General features: G+C 52.6%; 2 protein-coding genes and 1 long non-coding RNA gene across 51 annotated transcripts in view; 2 read left to right on the forward strand and 1 right to left on the reverse strand.

The window, feature by feature from the left end:
• R3HDM2 (R3H domain containing 2) overlaps positions 1 to 2,135 on the forward strand; it is a 162,579-nt gene extending 160,444 nt beyond the window's left edge. For 39 of the 47 annotated variants that reach the window (XM_069584881.1, XM_069584891.1, XM_069584886.1 and 36 more), the window contains 2 exons: positions 117 to 201; positions 1,089 to 2,135. In XM_069584881.1, the coding sequence (XP_069440982.1) occupies positions 117 to 201; positions 1,089 to 1,429 (426 nt within the window). In that variant the 3' untranslated portion in view covers positions 1,430 to 2,135. Of the gene's footprint in view, positions 1 to 49; positions 202 to 1,088 lie in introns of all 47 variants that reach the window. The other 8 variants (XM_069584917.1, XM_069584924.1, XM_069584925.1 and 5 more) reach the window with 1 other exon arrangement.
• Positions 1 to 12,002, reverse strand: part of LOC138437496 (uncharacterized) — a 28,242-nt gene extending 16,240 nt beyond the window's left edge. Inside the window, exon 1 of the long non-coding RNA XR_011255988.1 lies at positions 10,396 to 12,002. This is a non-coding gene — a long non-coding RNA (uncharacterized lncRNA). The remainder of the gene's footprint in view (positions 1 to 10,395) is intronic.
• On the forward strand, positions 3,196 to 10,284 carry STAC3 (SH3 and cysteine rich domain 3). Of its 3 annotated transcripts, none has more exons than XM_069584931.1 (12): positions 3,196 to 4,308; positions 5,029 to 5,089; positions 5,350 to 5,617; positions 5,854 to 5,951; positions 6,166 to 6,238; positions 7,104 to 7,201; positions 8,545 to 8,611; positions 8,789 to 8,838; positions 9,097 to 9,182; positions 9,369 to 9,420; positions 9,509 to 9,646; positions 9,816 to 10,284. In XM_069584931.1, the coding sequence occupies exons 2-12, from the start codon at positions 5,030 to 5,032 to the stop codon at positions 9,912 to 9,914; spliced, it is 1,089 nt and encodes a 362-aa protein (XP_069441032.1). In that variant the 5' UTR covers positions 3,196 to 4,308; position 5,029; the 3' UTR covers positions 9,915 to 10,284. The 3 variants fall into 3 exon arrangements, with proteins under 3 accessions (XP_069441032.1, XP_069441034.1, XP_069441033.1); XM_069584932.1 differs by having other exon boundaries at positions 4,099 to 4,308; positions 5,029 to 5,084; XM_069584933.1 differs by lacking the exons at positions 8,789 to 8,838; positions 9,509 to 9,646; positions 9,816 to 10,284 and having other exon boundaries at positions 9,097 to 9,404.
• Positions 12,003 to 14,691: the final 2,689 nt, after the last annotated feature.

Genomic DNA, 14,691 nt, shown 5'->3' on the forward strand with positions numbered 1-14,691 from the left:
CTGGTAGGGTGGGATCCTCAGGGTCGCATACTGTTCCTTAATCTCTCAGACAGACTGGGATGCAAGGCAGTCAATATTGTTTACCTGGAATGAGAGTTATCTTTCAAATGTTGAAGGGACAGAGCGGATTGAAGCATGGAAACCGGAGCAAGAGACAAGCACTCAAATCTGCCTCCACTGACCTGGGGACAACAGACGTTGGTGAGTGATAGGATGCTGAATCCCCACAAGAAGAGCTTAACCCTCTAGCTCTGCATTACCAGTCCAGGATGGTGAGAAAGGCCAGCTTAGGGTCAGCGGGGAGTCAAAAGAGGACCTTTTTGTATTCAAGGGCAAGGAGAAGTTGTGTCTCAGTCCTCCTTACCAAGCCATTCCAGGTCTTGGGGAAGATGAGGGTAAAAATTGGGAATAACACAATGATGAAGTTTGTTGAGCCTACTATTAACAGAGAATCTCTTGGAAGTGGTCCTGACCCTGATCTAGAATATCTGTCTCTGGTAGTCCTAGACCCAGTTTAGGAGAGGCTTGATGCTAGAACATGAGGGAGTAGCTCTCCTCCTGCAGGCCTTCCAAAATAGACATACAAGCTCTCTTGGAGGTTCCCTTGTTTGAAGCAATTTGCTAAACAAGAAAAGGAAGGGAAACTGACTTCCCTAGATGATAAGGAAGAGGAATCTACCTGGACCAGCCTCTGGGAAGGAAATGGAACATATTTCAGACTGAGCTGTTAACTCTGTGAACGAACATCACTGAAAGCCATACTTCACAGTGTTGGCACCCTGTGCGAGAGCTGAGTATAGGTTTCCAGATCTTAACTCTGGCATTCTGACTCCCAGTCTCTTCTTGCCTACATCTCTAGGCTAAGAGAAGAGAAGGGTTCTTTGTGTGTCCTAGTTGCCCTGATCAGAGTCTGAATGGTGGGGAGTTGGATTGATGTGGGAAGGAAGGAAAGGACTGAGTGAGAAAGGCTGGGCTTTTGAGGGCGTTGTATACAGACTTAGTCAACTGGATCCTTCTTGGCCAGGCCACTGTCCAGTCCTGCCTACTCGGCACCTCTCACAGCCATATCTTCTCTCCTCCCCTTCCAGTTCTGGGACGGGTACTGGAGGTGACAGATCTCCCGGAGGGCATCACCCGTACCGAGGCAGACAAACTCTTCACTCAGCTTGCCATGTCCGGCGCCAAGATCCAGTGGCTCAAGGATGCTCAGGGGCTGCCTGGTGGGGGTGGGGGGGACAACGGTGGGACTGCTGAGAACGGCCGCCACTCGGACCTCGCTGCCTTGTACACCATCGTGGCTGTGTTCCCCAGCCCCCTGGCTGCTCAGAATGCCTCCCTTCGCCTCAACAACTCCGTGAGTCGCTTCAAACTTCGAGTGGCCAAAAAGAACTATGACCTGAGGATCCTGGAGCGAGCCAGCTCCCAATAAATGGAGAAGAGAAGGGACCAGCATGGCAGGGGTGGGGGCAGGGTGGAGGGGGTCAAGAGGTCCTGTCAGACCACAGACAGAGGCAGAAAGTAAGATAAGGTCTACAGACAGACACTAACTGGAGCCTAAGACAGTGGGGATGAAGGTGGAGACAGAGACAGACACTCACACTGGCGCTGGGCTTTCTCACTCCCCTGCCAAGGGTCCCTCCGTTTTCCTGGTTGGCCCATGTCCGCTTCCCTCTCTTTCCCATCCTCTCCTATCATTTTTTATCTCTTCTCTCACCATGAAATTAATTCATATTTTTTGGTCAGGTAGAATTGGGAGGGTCCCACACTCCCCCATTCTCCTATTTCCTTACCATCCCAAGCTCCCTTTTCTTTTTTGGTCTTTATGAATATATTTATATGGACAGAATTAAGAAAAACAAAATTGATTTCCCCTTTCTCTCACCCCATCTTGTCTCTCCAAACCCCACAGAGTTTAAACTTGGGCCTCCTTCCACCCCCCGCAGAACACTTGTATATTGTTTGTTTGAGGTTTGTGCCGCAGTAACAGACACAGTATTTAATTGCACATACAGATGTTTGCTGGGTATATTCACTGTAAATTTTATTTAATCTGATTTTTTGTTTGTTGGGGGTTCTTTGGGGGGGGAGGTTGATTTTGTTTTTAAATATAAAAAAAAAAAAAATCTGTCGCTGGACATCAGTCCCTGTTTTCTGTTCCACCCTGGTGTGGATGGGGGCTGGGTGGGTTTGGTGTGGGCTGGATGGCTTTCTCTGGCATATGCACACATATCTGCCTAACACAGTTCCCTGCATCCCATCCTCCTAACAAGTGTTTCTGATAGATGGCTGGGTCTCTGACAGGACTCTGCCACGAACTGTGGTTTATCAAGCACATCATGCTAGACACTGGACCTCTGAGTTCTTACCAGTAAAATAAGAGACTTGGACTAACTAGGTGACCTCCAGGTTCCTTCCACCCTGTTAATTCTGTGATATTCATTTAGGGTTCTGGTAGCTAAGCCAGAGGGGTGTGAGTGAGGTCAAAACTGGGTCAAGATGCTGGCCTCATACATGCCCATCTCCTGAAAACTCTTCAGGGATGGAGGACTTGGGCATTTCTTTAACTCCAAAGCCAGAGGGCTGGGTTCTACCTGATAGGAACAGGATTGCATGTTTCTTAAAATAAAAGCTGTACCAGTTGAATGTGCTGTGCCAAGATGCCATACTGCCCAGGTGTGCTTAGCAGTCCCTGTCCTGTACAACTAAAGAAAGACAAAGAACAGAAGTCATGTGCCCATAAGATAGAACTCTCCTCTGTCTTCACAAAGCTAACCCTGTTGTTGAACCAGTCAGACCAGGGCTGTTAAAGAGCCTGTTGACCCAGAACCATCCAGCAGCCCCTTCTCAATGTCACCCTCCCCTTAAAGAAAGAAAAAACAGCAGTAGGTAGAAATGACAGCACACTGCCGTGGAAATCCCTGGGGTGTGGATAGCAGTGTCTCTCTAGCCAGCCTCCTCTGAAGTTAGTCTGACCCAACCTCTAACATAATCCTTTACTTTTTGCAGATACACAGGATAAAGCAACACGACATTATTGTCTCCAAATTACTCTCCTCTGAGATGGGAGTATCTCCTTTTTCAACCATGTCATAGCTCAGACTAGGAAAAGGCTGCATCCCTGTGAGATAAGGCTGCCAGATATATATTTGACCCCTTGGTTCATATGCCAGGGCAGCAGAGGAAGGAGGTGGAATCAGGGAATCAGAATGACGAGGGAAGCTTGGGGCTTGGCCATCCCACCTCTTAGAGTTTGCAGATGGGAAAGGGCACATTACTTACAGATGACAGACTCCCTGTGTGACAGCTGTTGCTTTCTGTCCAACATTAACAGAACAATCTCTATGTGATCATTAGACCCTCACTCCCCCAGAACCTCTCAAATGGAAGTCCCAGCCTGGCTTTTTAAAATAGCTTTTAGAATTCTGTTCACCCCAAGGACAAGATTTTCGGGGGATAGGGGACAGATATCTCTGAGGGCTACTGCAGGGAACAAAGCAGTACCACAGGTTCTTCACTCCCTCACAGAATAGCAGCAAGGCACTCTTCCAGCTTCCTGTGGATAGAAAAGCAACCAAATTTTCCTTTCTTCACCAGTTTCCAAGCCCTTTCCTTCCTAAAGATTGGAGGCTAGATCAGTGCTCGAGGGTATAAAAACACGTGGCCACAAGAAGACAGTGGCTGAGAGGTTGAAAGCTAGATTCCAGAGAGAGTAAAACTGGGGAGGTGTTTGGATCTTGGGATAAGGGGACGAAGAAGGCTGTTTATAATTCATCTTTACCTTTAGTTATTTAAAGTCACTCTCTTGAGTGAATTCCTTGGCAGTCCAGTGGTTAGGATTCTGAGCTTTCACTGGGCCCAGGTTCGATTCCTAGTCAGGGAACTAAGATTCCACAAGTAATATGGAGCAACCAAAAAAAAAAAAATTGATCCACATGAGTATGCAGTATGGACTGTGCCTTCCTGAATTTAGCCAGTTCTGACCTGCACACCATAGATGAAAACCTGGGCAACAGCACTCGGGGGGGTGGGAGGAGTTAGGGTCCAGCCCGCCCCGTGTCCAATTTCTCTGTGTCAGCTGTGTCGCTCAGCTGTCCACTTCCCTCTAGCCCTGTCATTTCAGCTCTGACACCAAGGCAAGAGGCTAGGAGGTCTACAAACACCGTCTGGGTAGCCGGTGTGAGTACAGAGGGTACTGGGGGGGCTTAGCCCCCAAGGAAGACGACCAGCCTTCCCCGAACACCACCATCAAGATCACAGGGGCTCCCTCTTTCCTCTTCAGGCTGTGAACTGACTTAGGGAATCCCAAACGTAAGTTGCCTCTTCATCCTCTTTCCATTTCCAGGATTGCTCACCCAAGCTTCCCCAATCCATAGTCTATTCAGCTTCTTCATTTCTCTCCTTGTTTGTGAGTAGTTTGGGTTTTAGGAGTGAATTTATTATGCTACTCCAGGACAAGAGCTAGGATTGGAGGGTGGGGTGGGGGTGGGATCAGGAGAATGGAGCAGTAAGGGAAGGAAAGGCTCATATTACTCTGAAAACTTAAAATAGCTAAAGGCTGAGGCAGGCTGGGAACTAGGCACTGGGCCCCCAGGGCTCAAGGGAGAGCTAGAGGAGAACAACTGTGCTCAGCCCATCCCTCCACGCATGTTTGTGGACACACACATTAAACCTTTTGAAAGAGGATCTAGGAAGGTGTGTGTGTCACATTTCTGTTGCCCCAGGTTTTCAGGAGAAACAAAGTATCTGTAGGAAAATCCCTAAACCATGCAGCCTTGGGGCTGTAAACTTGGGTTGTCCCTCAGGGCAGAAGGATGCTTACTGATTTGAGGAGTTAGTTGGGAAGTTCTTTAGTCTGCTGGGCTTTTCTCTGGCCCTCCCTGCTCATAAATCTTGTGAAAGGATCTCTTTTTAACCAAATTTCTCACAAAGCCTCCCCTTCAAGGACCACCGTACTACAAGGGACAGGAATAAGGGAGGGAAGAATGGCAGCTGGGGATGAGATTTCATGGTGGGTCCAACTTCTTGCAGGATGACAGAAAAGGAGGTGCTGGAGTCCTCCTCTTTTCCATCAGAGACTCGGAAAGGTGGGGTGAGTCTGGGCCTCTGACCACCGGGGGTGGGAAGCTGGGGAGCCCCTGCAGCTCTTGAAGAAAAGTGCTTGAATTGATCTCACTTGTATATGTTAAAATCTCACTTACTGTTAAAATGCTCCATAGCACCTGCAGCCCCCACACCCCCTAATCCCGGAGTGTGGCCCTTGTCCCAGGTAGAAAAATGTAGAGATAGCCTCAGCCTTACCTACTCTAGAAGGCAAGACAGTTCTTTCAACACTGGATCTCCCTCCCTCAGCTACAGCGGCTGAAACAGTTATTCAGGAAGGAGTCTACAGGGACAAAGGAGATGGAGCTTCCCCCAGAGCCCCAGGCCAATGGGGAGGCAGTGGGAGCTGGAGGTGGGCCCATCTACTACATCTATGAGGAAGAGGAGGAAGAAGAGGAGGAGGAGGAGGAGCCACCCCCAGAGCCTCCTAAGCTTGTTAATGATAAACCTCACAAATTCAAAGATCATTTCTTCAAGAAGCCCAAGTTCTGTGATGTCTGTGCCCGGATGATTGTGCGTGAGTCACGAAGGGAAGTGGAGAGAGTGCTGTTGAAGGCAGGGGTGGGGGAAAGGGTTTAGGAGAGAAGTATTTGTCTGATCAGACAGGCTGTGGCAAGATCTGGCTCTAGGAAAATACTTAGAGACAGTGTGGGCTCCCAGACAGAAAAGGGACCGGGGAGCTAGAGCAGCAGCAGCCTTTCAAAGGGGGAGGGAAACCAGGAGCCTCACCCAGCATTCTCTCCATCTCCCAAGTCAACAACAAATTTGGGCTTCGCTGTAAGAACTGCAAAACCAACATCCACGAACACTGCCAGTCCTACGTGGAGATGCAGAGATGCTTCGGCAAGATCGTGAGTAGGCTCTGGGGAGCAAGAAAGTAGAAGGCAGGGCACATATGGCCAGCTTCCTCCTTTGCCAGTCCCTCCTCAAGTCACCCCACCCATTTCCCTGCTTTTTCTTCCTCAGCCCATCTCTCACTCCAAGAAGGGGCACACACTCGTGGGAGAGACAGGGTTCTGGGCCCTGCCTGGTATCGCTAATGTTGTCTCCCATCCAATCCTACAGCCCCCTGGTTTCCATCGGGCCTATAGCTCTCCACTCTACAGCAACCAGCAGTACGCTTGTGTCAAAGATCTCTGTAAGTGCCCCGTACGGAACCTGAGGGAGTGGGAAAGCCTAGAGGTGCTTTCAGCACTGTCTCCAGATTTGGAAGCCAAATTCTGAAACAGATTCTATTTCCCATCGTTTTCACTCAATCTAGTGTTTCAGCCATCTTGGATACAAAGTCAGTATCCCCGTGTTTTATGGCTGGGGGAGATAAGATTTAGCTCTATATGGTAAGGAAGAGACTGAAACTTTCATCTGCCTGAACTCAAACTCTGTGCTCTTTCTATGCAAAGCCATTTGTAACCATGAACTACACTCTCCTCATCCCCTTATTATAAAATAATGCCAGACTCAGGGCCAGATAAAGAGCTGTGGGCATCCTGGGAAGATTCATAATTTGGCACCCCTTAAAAATGTATTCATTGATAATTTGCTCAACCTTTATCTGGAGAAGAGGCTGAACTCTCTGTGAGGAGCATGGATGGAAAAAATGAAGAACCCACTGCTGGTAGTACCCCAGCTTGCACATGCCACTCAGAGGAATAAAAGCCAACCGTTACACAAAGGACCCACTCTCCTTGAAAAGAGTGATTCTGAGCATTCCCCAGCTCCCAAGCAACTTATTAGTAGAGTTGTCTTTCTAACAACATACAATGCTTGGCCTGGAAGGAGCACTGGTAAATATTTTTCTCCATCATACTTCCAGTGATGTCTTTAGAGTTCTTTATAAATTGATGATCTAGGTATTCCCAGCTGACACTTTTCTAATTCTAAACACACACACTCGGGTATCTATTACTCAATCCCATCTCTCCCTTACTTAGGTGGTCTCTCTTTCCTCCAAGACTTTTTCTGCCTCCCCACTAATAGCTCTTTTCTTCTCCCATTCCAACTAGCTTCTGCCAATCGCAATGACCCTGTGTTTGAAACCCTTCGCACTGGGGTGATCATGGCAAACAAAGAACGGAAGAAGGGACAGGCAGATAAGAAAAATGTGAGCACCCAATCTTCCTACTGAGATCCGTTCCAGAGACCCCAGTGAGCAGGTCCTGTCTCCTCTCTGGAAAGCTGACAAAAGTAGGGATCCTTTTCCCCTAAAACTGCACATAACCCAACAGACAAATTTCTGTGTGCAATTTTAAAGGGCCTCAGTTTAGCATCTCCTTACAGCATGTGTTTACTCTAGGAACTCCCTTTTGAACTTGTCAGATTAACCACCATAATTCAACTAAAGGCTAGGACCTAGGCCTCTGGCATTGCCAGGCAACAGAAGTGATCTATATGCTTTTGGATTTGGGAAGGAGAACTTGTCATGCCATTCTAGAACCCCATAAGGGCCCATGAAGACAATCTGTTCTGACTCATCTATCCGAAAGATGAGGAAACGGAGACACAAAGCTTCTGGCCAAGAGCACCTTCATTTCCTAGATTGGTAATACAATAGACTTGTATTCAGCTCAGCAAGGGATTTGTTAGCATATCCTTACATCTTTCTGGACAAGGATGGACTAATGTGGATAATGATCACAGTTAGATGGATTCATAAAATTAGTTGAATGACAGCACCCAAAGGATCCTGGTCCTTTAGGGAGTTTCCAACTATAGGGAGGTTTCTGATGCTTTTTGACATGTTTTAGTCCTTGGTTCTCACCTACGGACATTTTTCTCACTGCTACAAATGAAGATATAAATGATATGTCCCATGAAGTTTGTAGGAAACCTATGAGGGAAAACTTATACACTGAATAATATATTCAAAAACCTTACAGACTAGCAGAAAGACCAAGAACTAATGATCCAAAATTTTTGTAAGGAAAAAATACCTAACTGTTCTTGGATCAAAAAAAAAAAAAAAAATCAACTGCACAAAAACACAACTAGAGATCTGGCCTCAAAGTAGCTGATATGGAGGTTAGGTACAAATTAGGGATTTCTGTGGAGTGAGCCATGACTTCTAAGGCACTATCAGTGTGATCTGACTGCTTCCAGAGAGGCTAGCCCACTCAGGTTCTATTGTCTAAAAGGAATTACAAAAATTGTGCTGCCTGTTTTTCTCTTACACACTGTAATATTTTGAAAAGCAGACATTATGTAAAGGACATGGATTTTTGCAAGGTAGTGAGCTTCCTGTCACCTACATTCAAACACAATTTAGGTGGTAACCTAGCAGGATGTTTCAGAGCAAGTCCGTGCAGTAGGCAGGTGGTTGGCTAGATACTTCCTCCAAGGCTCCTTCCAAACCCGAGATCCTATTCTGTAGTTGTCTGGACTGACTTGACAGCCAGGGCAACGTGGGTTTTCGAGACAGCATCTTCCTAATGCTGGTGCCCTCTCCAGTCTCTAGCGGCCATGATGGAAGAGGAGCCAGAGTCTGCCAGACCAGAGGAAGGCAAAGCCCAGAATGGTGAGTAACACCCACCTCCGTCCATTTAGATGGAGGAGGGTTGGGGCTCAGTCGTGGCCCCAGGGATGGAGAGCCAAAGGGAGATAGAGAGATAAGAGGCCCTGGAACAGAAAGGTAAGGGACTGAGGGCCACCCGTCCAAAAGCCAGAGACAGTTTGTTGGTGTTTCCCATTCTAGGAAACCCTGAAGGGGATAAGAAAGCTGAAAAGAAGACACCTGATGACAAAGTGAGAATCTTTTCTCCCTAAGGGGACCCCGGTCCTCTCCCCAACCCAGGTCTGACAGCACTCACACGTATTCCATGGGTTCCAATCCTTAACCTGCCTTCTTCACCACCTCACCCATACACATAACCAACACATTCCTCTCAGTTCAGGGACACAGAAGAGAGGTGGAATGTAGCATGGCTGGAAAATGTCCCTTGGCCTCCTGCCCCTCGGTGTGGGACAGAGGAGCCCTGAGACTTCACCCCCTTTCACCCTTAGCACAAGCAGCCTGGCTTCCAGCAGTCTCATTACTTTGTGGCTCTCTATCGATTCAAAGCCCTGGAGAAGGACGATCTGGATTTCCCGTGAGAGACCTCAGAATTGGGGTTGGGGGTGTACTGGGAGTGGAGAGGGGAGAGCCCAGTTCCCTATGGGAAAGGAAAAGGGGGGACTCAGGGCATGGAGCCTATTTGGGGCTGGACCTGGGCACAGCCAAGGGACCGAATGTGTAAGGTCCCTAAATCTCAGTGGCCCCTTCCTTCCTGTCCCAGGCCTGGAGAGAAGATCACAGTCATTGATGACTCCAATGAGGAGTGGTGGCGGGTAAGAGGATGGCTAAGGCTCAGGTGGCACCTGGGTTGAGTTTAGAGCCTGAGACTGTGAGATTAATTCTTCCTACCATCTCCTCTAGGGGAAAATAGGGGAGAAGGTCGGATTTTTCCCTCCAAACTTCATCATTCGGGTCCGGGCTGGAGAGCGTGTGCACCGCGTAACCAGATCCTTCGTGGGGAACCGCGAGATAGGGCAGATCACTCTCAAGAAGGACCAGGTAGCTCTGGTGCCCCAACTCAAAGCCAGGCCCAGAGGCTCCTCTGCCAACTACTCTCCTTGCAGATCGTAACTCATTCCTGGGACTAGATTGGGCCTCCATGGCTCTGGGCTCCCTTGCTCAGCTGTTCCATTTTCTCTTGACTCTTCTCCCTCCTCTAATCCTTCAGATTGTGGTGCAGAAAGGCGATGAAGCCGGCGGCTACGTCAAGGTCTACACCGGCCGCAAGGTGGGGCTGTTCCCCACCGACTTTCTGGAGGAGATTTAGGCGTGCTGACGCCTGCCAGTGGGAGATACCCAAACCCCATTCTGGGCAGGCCCAGTGGAGGTTGGGGAGAAAAGGGGCAAAAGCAACTACATGGCTGGGTTGGGGAGGGCTGGGAAGGCCACCGAAACATGACGGGGCTTCCGGGAAGGGACTGGTTCCCGTCCTCCTCCCCCGCCGAGGGCGTCGGATTCTTGGTGCCTGGAGCAGCCTCACTCGCAACCCTCAGGCCCAGCCTTTTTTTCCAAATCTCGGGTGGGGGGGGGGCGGGTAGAAAGAATGCCTCTCTACTAGGGAGACGGGAGGGGTGGGGGGTTGAGACGAACCATAGAATATTGCGAATTTATTAAAGTTTTGACAAAAGTTAAGAAAAGTTTGCTGTTTAACTGGGGGCCGAGGGGAGAGGGAGGAGAAGGCCTCCGAAGGGGTGTAGAATCTTCCCCAGCAGTCTCCCCTCACTACCATCGAGTAACCCGAGACCCACCTGGGCTGAGGCTGGCGCGAGGTGGGGAGATAGACGTGTCCGCTCGGCAAGGCCTCTGTCGTCAATGAAGAACGAGAGTCGGACTGAGGTCACGGTCCCCGTGCTTCTGCCGCTGGGAGCAGGATCCAGTAGCAGGGTAGCTCCCCAGAGCTCTGAGCGACTTCCCCGTGGGCAGCCCCTTGCCATTTTCGAGCCTGGCTCAGTTCCGAGCTAGGCCGCCAGAGGGCGATGCAAGATCTCGGTTGAAGTGCGAGGGATGGGATGGGCGGGGGTCGGGGGGAGAGGAGAGAACTGGAGACACCAAGCTCGAGACCCTCGGCCTGGGAGGGGGTGGGGTGCGTGCCGTCTCCATGGCAACACTTACTCAAATCCTCCGAGAACTGAGCTAGCGAGACGGGGGGCCTAACCCCTCCCGCGAGGCCCCCGCCCCAGCCCTTAGCGACAGGTAGAGAGAGAGGGCGCGGGGCAGACAGCTAACCGGCTCACGAGGAGCCGCCCCTGTGGTGTGCCGTATGCAAATGTTATTATTTGCATATGTAAATATGCAAATGTATCGGCCCCGGTCACGGTGGCAGGTGGCCGGGAGCCGGAAGGTGTGGGAAAGGGAGCTGAAGGAGACGAGGAGTTTAGGGACCTGGGAGCGGAATAGAGAGAGGCAACCTGGGGTGATCCGCTGGAATGAGGCCGGCTGAGGGTCTTGAGCTTGATGGCGAGTGGGGGAGGGTCACCCTGGCCAGCCAAGAGATCCTCTTTTCTGCTTGTTGTCTGCCAGGCCTGAGGTTGGCACCGCCTAGCAAGGTTGGCAGCGGGAGCCCGGGCACCATCTGCTGCTGGCAGGGGGGAGGGCAGAGGCTCAGCTGGGCTGGGGAAGAGGAGGGCCCAGGACGGGAGCGCCCCCCTTCCATCCAGAAGGCTGAGGTGCGTTGGGGGTAGGGAAGCACAGGAGAAGACTCTCGTCTCAGAACCTGGTTCGGCTTCCTGTTCCCTTTGCCCTTGATTGTCCGGGACGCCTCAGGGCGGCGGCGGGGTCATAATGAAGAGTCAGGCAGCCCCTTTGAACCGCACTTGGGCTGGAACGGGAGCAGATCACATGCCCCGCTCCACCGCCGCACACAAATCAAACCTTTTGCCCCCATCCCTCCTTAGGATCCACCTACCACCAAAGGGTGGAGGGAGCAGGGACGGCTAGGGCATGGGTCGCCACTCTTCATCAATCGGTCTAAGGGACTCAAAACCAGAGCTCCCCAAGATCCTCGAGAGCACCACCCCACACACAATGCTGAAGCAAAACCAATTTACTGGCTCATTGGGCGGCAATGCTGGTGTGGGGGTACCGAGAAGCAGAGAGAGCTGCTGTTCTCTTCCCCTACACTTGGGTGGGGGGAGCACCCTCCTCCCCCTCCTCCCAGAGCCGGCAGCTGTCCCTAATTAGAGCGGCGGTTTAATTGGATTTATCAGCAGTTAATAGGAAATTAAGCAAAGGGCCCGAGAGAGGGAGGGCGAGAGGAGCGGGAAGTCTGACTGCCGAGCTCGAAGGACAGGGTGCTGGGCTATCAGGGGTGGGCACACAAGGCCCATTTATAGCAATTGAGCCCCTTGGTCTCACCCTCCCCGCAGTACTTGCCCCGCCCATTGAGCCCTGGCCCGCGGCAGAGAACAGGTCTCAAGAGATGGAGGCAGGAGGGACAGCGACACTGTGTGAGCCCCCAGAGCCCCTCACTCCCACTATCAGCCGCCTGGGTGATGGATGATGCTGCCTCAGGCTGCAAAGGTCATAAGTCTGGGCCAAGGAGCTGACTGAATTCAAAACAGACGGAAGGAGGGTTCTGGTTAGGAGGATCCAAGATCACCCACATCCTACCCCTCCCCAGGGCCCCCTGGCTCTGAGCAAAAAAAGTGCCCCTTGAAGTGAGAAGCTTGGGCAGCACCAGATGCGAGCCTGCCTCCTGGCTGTGCTGAGGATCCTGGCAGTCTCCCTGTGTAGCCTTGACACCCCTCTATGGCTCTCCTGCCTCTCCCCCAGCTTTGGGGCTTGGAGCCAGCAGGGCTGGCTGTAGCCAGAGAGGCCTGAGGCCCACACCACTGGCTCTGGGGGCCAAGAAAGGAAGTTTGTAGGCAGTTAAGCAGCGGTGCAGTGTCCACAGCCCCAGGCATCTCCTGTCATCAGAACCTCATTACATGGCTAGACTAACAAGGCCTTCTTTGGGGATCCCAGTGACCTCTCTGCCACACTTTACCACCGCAGGGCAGAGGCAGCAGCTTCAGCAAGGGTGGGTGTGAAACTCTGAGTGTGTGAGGGGTGCCTCTGTGCCCCTGCTGTGCAATGTATGTGTCTGCCCTGAAGGTGTGAGGTGTGTCTATCAGAGTCCCAGGTGTTGTGTGTGTGTGTTGATGTGTGTACCCCTGGAACTTGTGCTCCTGGTGTGTGTCTGTGCCACTGTGTATCTTGTCCCTATTCTGCTCCACCACCCCACCCTCTGAGGTTTTTGGCTGTCTTAGTCCCTGGGTGTCAGATGGGCATATGTGCTTTGATGTGTCTGTGTGTCTGTGCATTTGCGTGTGCCCCAGGTGTGGGCATTTCCGTGCGCCTCTGCCTGCAGGACCATGTAGTGTGAAAACCAGAAAAAGCCTCTGGTGAGTGTGTTGCTCTGGCGTCTCTGCCTGCAGGTGTGTGTCTCGGTGACAGTGCGTGGGCGTGTGCCTGGGTGTGAGCCGCGCGGCGGCGTGTATTCGAATGACAGTGTGACGCACGCACGCTCTGTGTGTGTGTGTGTGTGTGTGTGTGTGAGCGTGCGCGCGTGTGCGCTCGCCAGGGTGAGTCCCCCGCCCCCGCCCCTACCTCTCCCTATTTCTATTCCTCTCTCCTCTCCGGGCGGGCTTGGCTCCGCCGTCCGCATCATCTCCATCCATTATTGAAGAAACAGCCGCGTCCGCTCCAATCACATCAACAGCCCCCTCTCCCCTCCTTTCCGCTCGCCCCGCGGCCCCTCTGGGTGCTGGGGAGTGGGGGAGCCGCAGCGCGTCGGGGCTGCAGCCGCAGCTCCTCCGAGCTCATGACCCTGTGCCCAGAGCCGGGCCAGGCTCCGGGACGCCGGGGTCCCCAGCGGAAAGCGCTTTGCATAAACAGATGGCGCGGGCGTCTTTGTCTAGATGGTTCGTTCGCTCCGAGGCTCCGGGCTCCGCGGCTGTCTGGCTGACGCAACCATGATCATCTCAGAGCCTCGGGACCCGGCGCCCTTAATAGCGGCAGAGGGGGGTTAGGGGCCCCGGGGCTCCCAAGCAGATGCTGGGCACTGTGTCTTCCCTCCCTAGCGCCCCCTCCACGCCCCACTGATGCAGAGGGAAAGCGGAGTCTGCGCCAAGGTGGCGGGCGTGTGGAGGCGACCACGAAGGGGACCCTGGGCAGCGCCCCGAGGTGCCTGCGGGCCGTCCCGTTGGACTTCTGCGGACCCCCGGGGGCAGCAAGCCAGAGCATAGGAATAGAACCAGGGAAGGGGGGGGAGGAGAAAGACAGTGACAGAGAGGCAGGCGTTTATAAAGAGAGACACGGCGAGGTAGATGTAGAGGAAAGGAGAAACTAACGCAGGGAGACGCAGAGAAACAGATGCAGGCGGACGAAGGCAGGTAGAGAGCTGCGGAGGGAGAGACAGAATGGGGAGGCAGAGAGAGACAGTGATAAGGCCTGAAGAAGAGGCAGAGATCCTACTGAGGCAGGTAGGGTCAGAGGGCAGAGAAGAGTCTCGGCGCTGAGACGGAGCCCTGGGCACCTGGGGCCGCCCAGCCCCGCAAAAGGAGCCAGCCTGAACCTGGGATGCCCGCAGCTGGCGAAGTGGGAGCTTCTGAGTTCCCTCTCCTTCCCCCACCTCGGCCCCTCATCACAACGGATGAGTGGAAGTTGCTGGACTCACTGCCCTGGCGGCGGGAGTGACGAGAGCTGCCAGCGGGACCCACACTCCTGGCAGTAACTTCCCTGCTGGGAAGCCGCGAGGCTCAGGGCCGCTGCGGCCCGATAGGGGGCGCCCGAGGCATCGCCCCTAGGAATTTGAGAGCAGCTCCGCCTCCAGGGGGCGCCCGTGCCCATGGCCCCGCGGCCTGCTCGCTCCCGCGAGTCCAGCTGCTTTTGAAGTTCTGCTCCACCAGAGCGCGGATTAGTGTCCTGTGCGGGTTAGCTTTGAGACAGATCCCAGCGGGACCCCCGCCCGCCCCTGGCCACGCCTAATCCGCGGCTAATGACTTCTGTCTGCTCGGTCAGCAGCGTAGCCTGAGTCCTTCTGGTGGGAAGAAATGAGATCTGGA

Source organism: Ovis canadensis, chromosome 3 (assembly GCF_042477335.2).
Source record: "Ovis canadensis isolate MfBH-ARS-UI-01 breed Bighorn chromosome 3, ARS-UI_OviCan_v2, whole genome shotgun sequence".
NCBI classification, from domain to species: Eukaryota; Metazoa; Chordata; class Mammalia; order Artiodactyla; family Bovidae; genus Ovis; species Ovis canadensis.

Excerpts from the sequence above, each read along its gene's own strand:
- STAC3 (XM_069584931.1), top strand. The coding sequence starts at position 5,030 with ATGACAGAAAAGGAGGTGCTGGAGTCCTCCTCTTTTCCATCAGAGACT. Across the intron at positions 6,239-7,103 it reads CGCTTGTGTCAAAGATCTCT|CTTCTGCCAATCGCAATGAC; the intron begins GTAAGTGCCCCG and ends CATTCCAACTAG. Across the intron at positions 7,202-8,544 it reads GACAGGCAGATAAGAAAAAT|TCTCTAGCGGCCATGATGGA; the intron begins GTGAGCACCCAA and ends TGCCCTCTCCAG.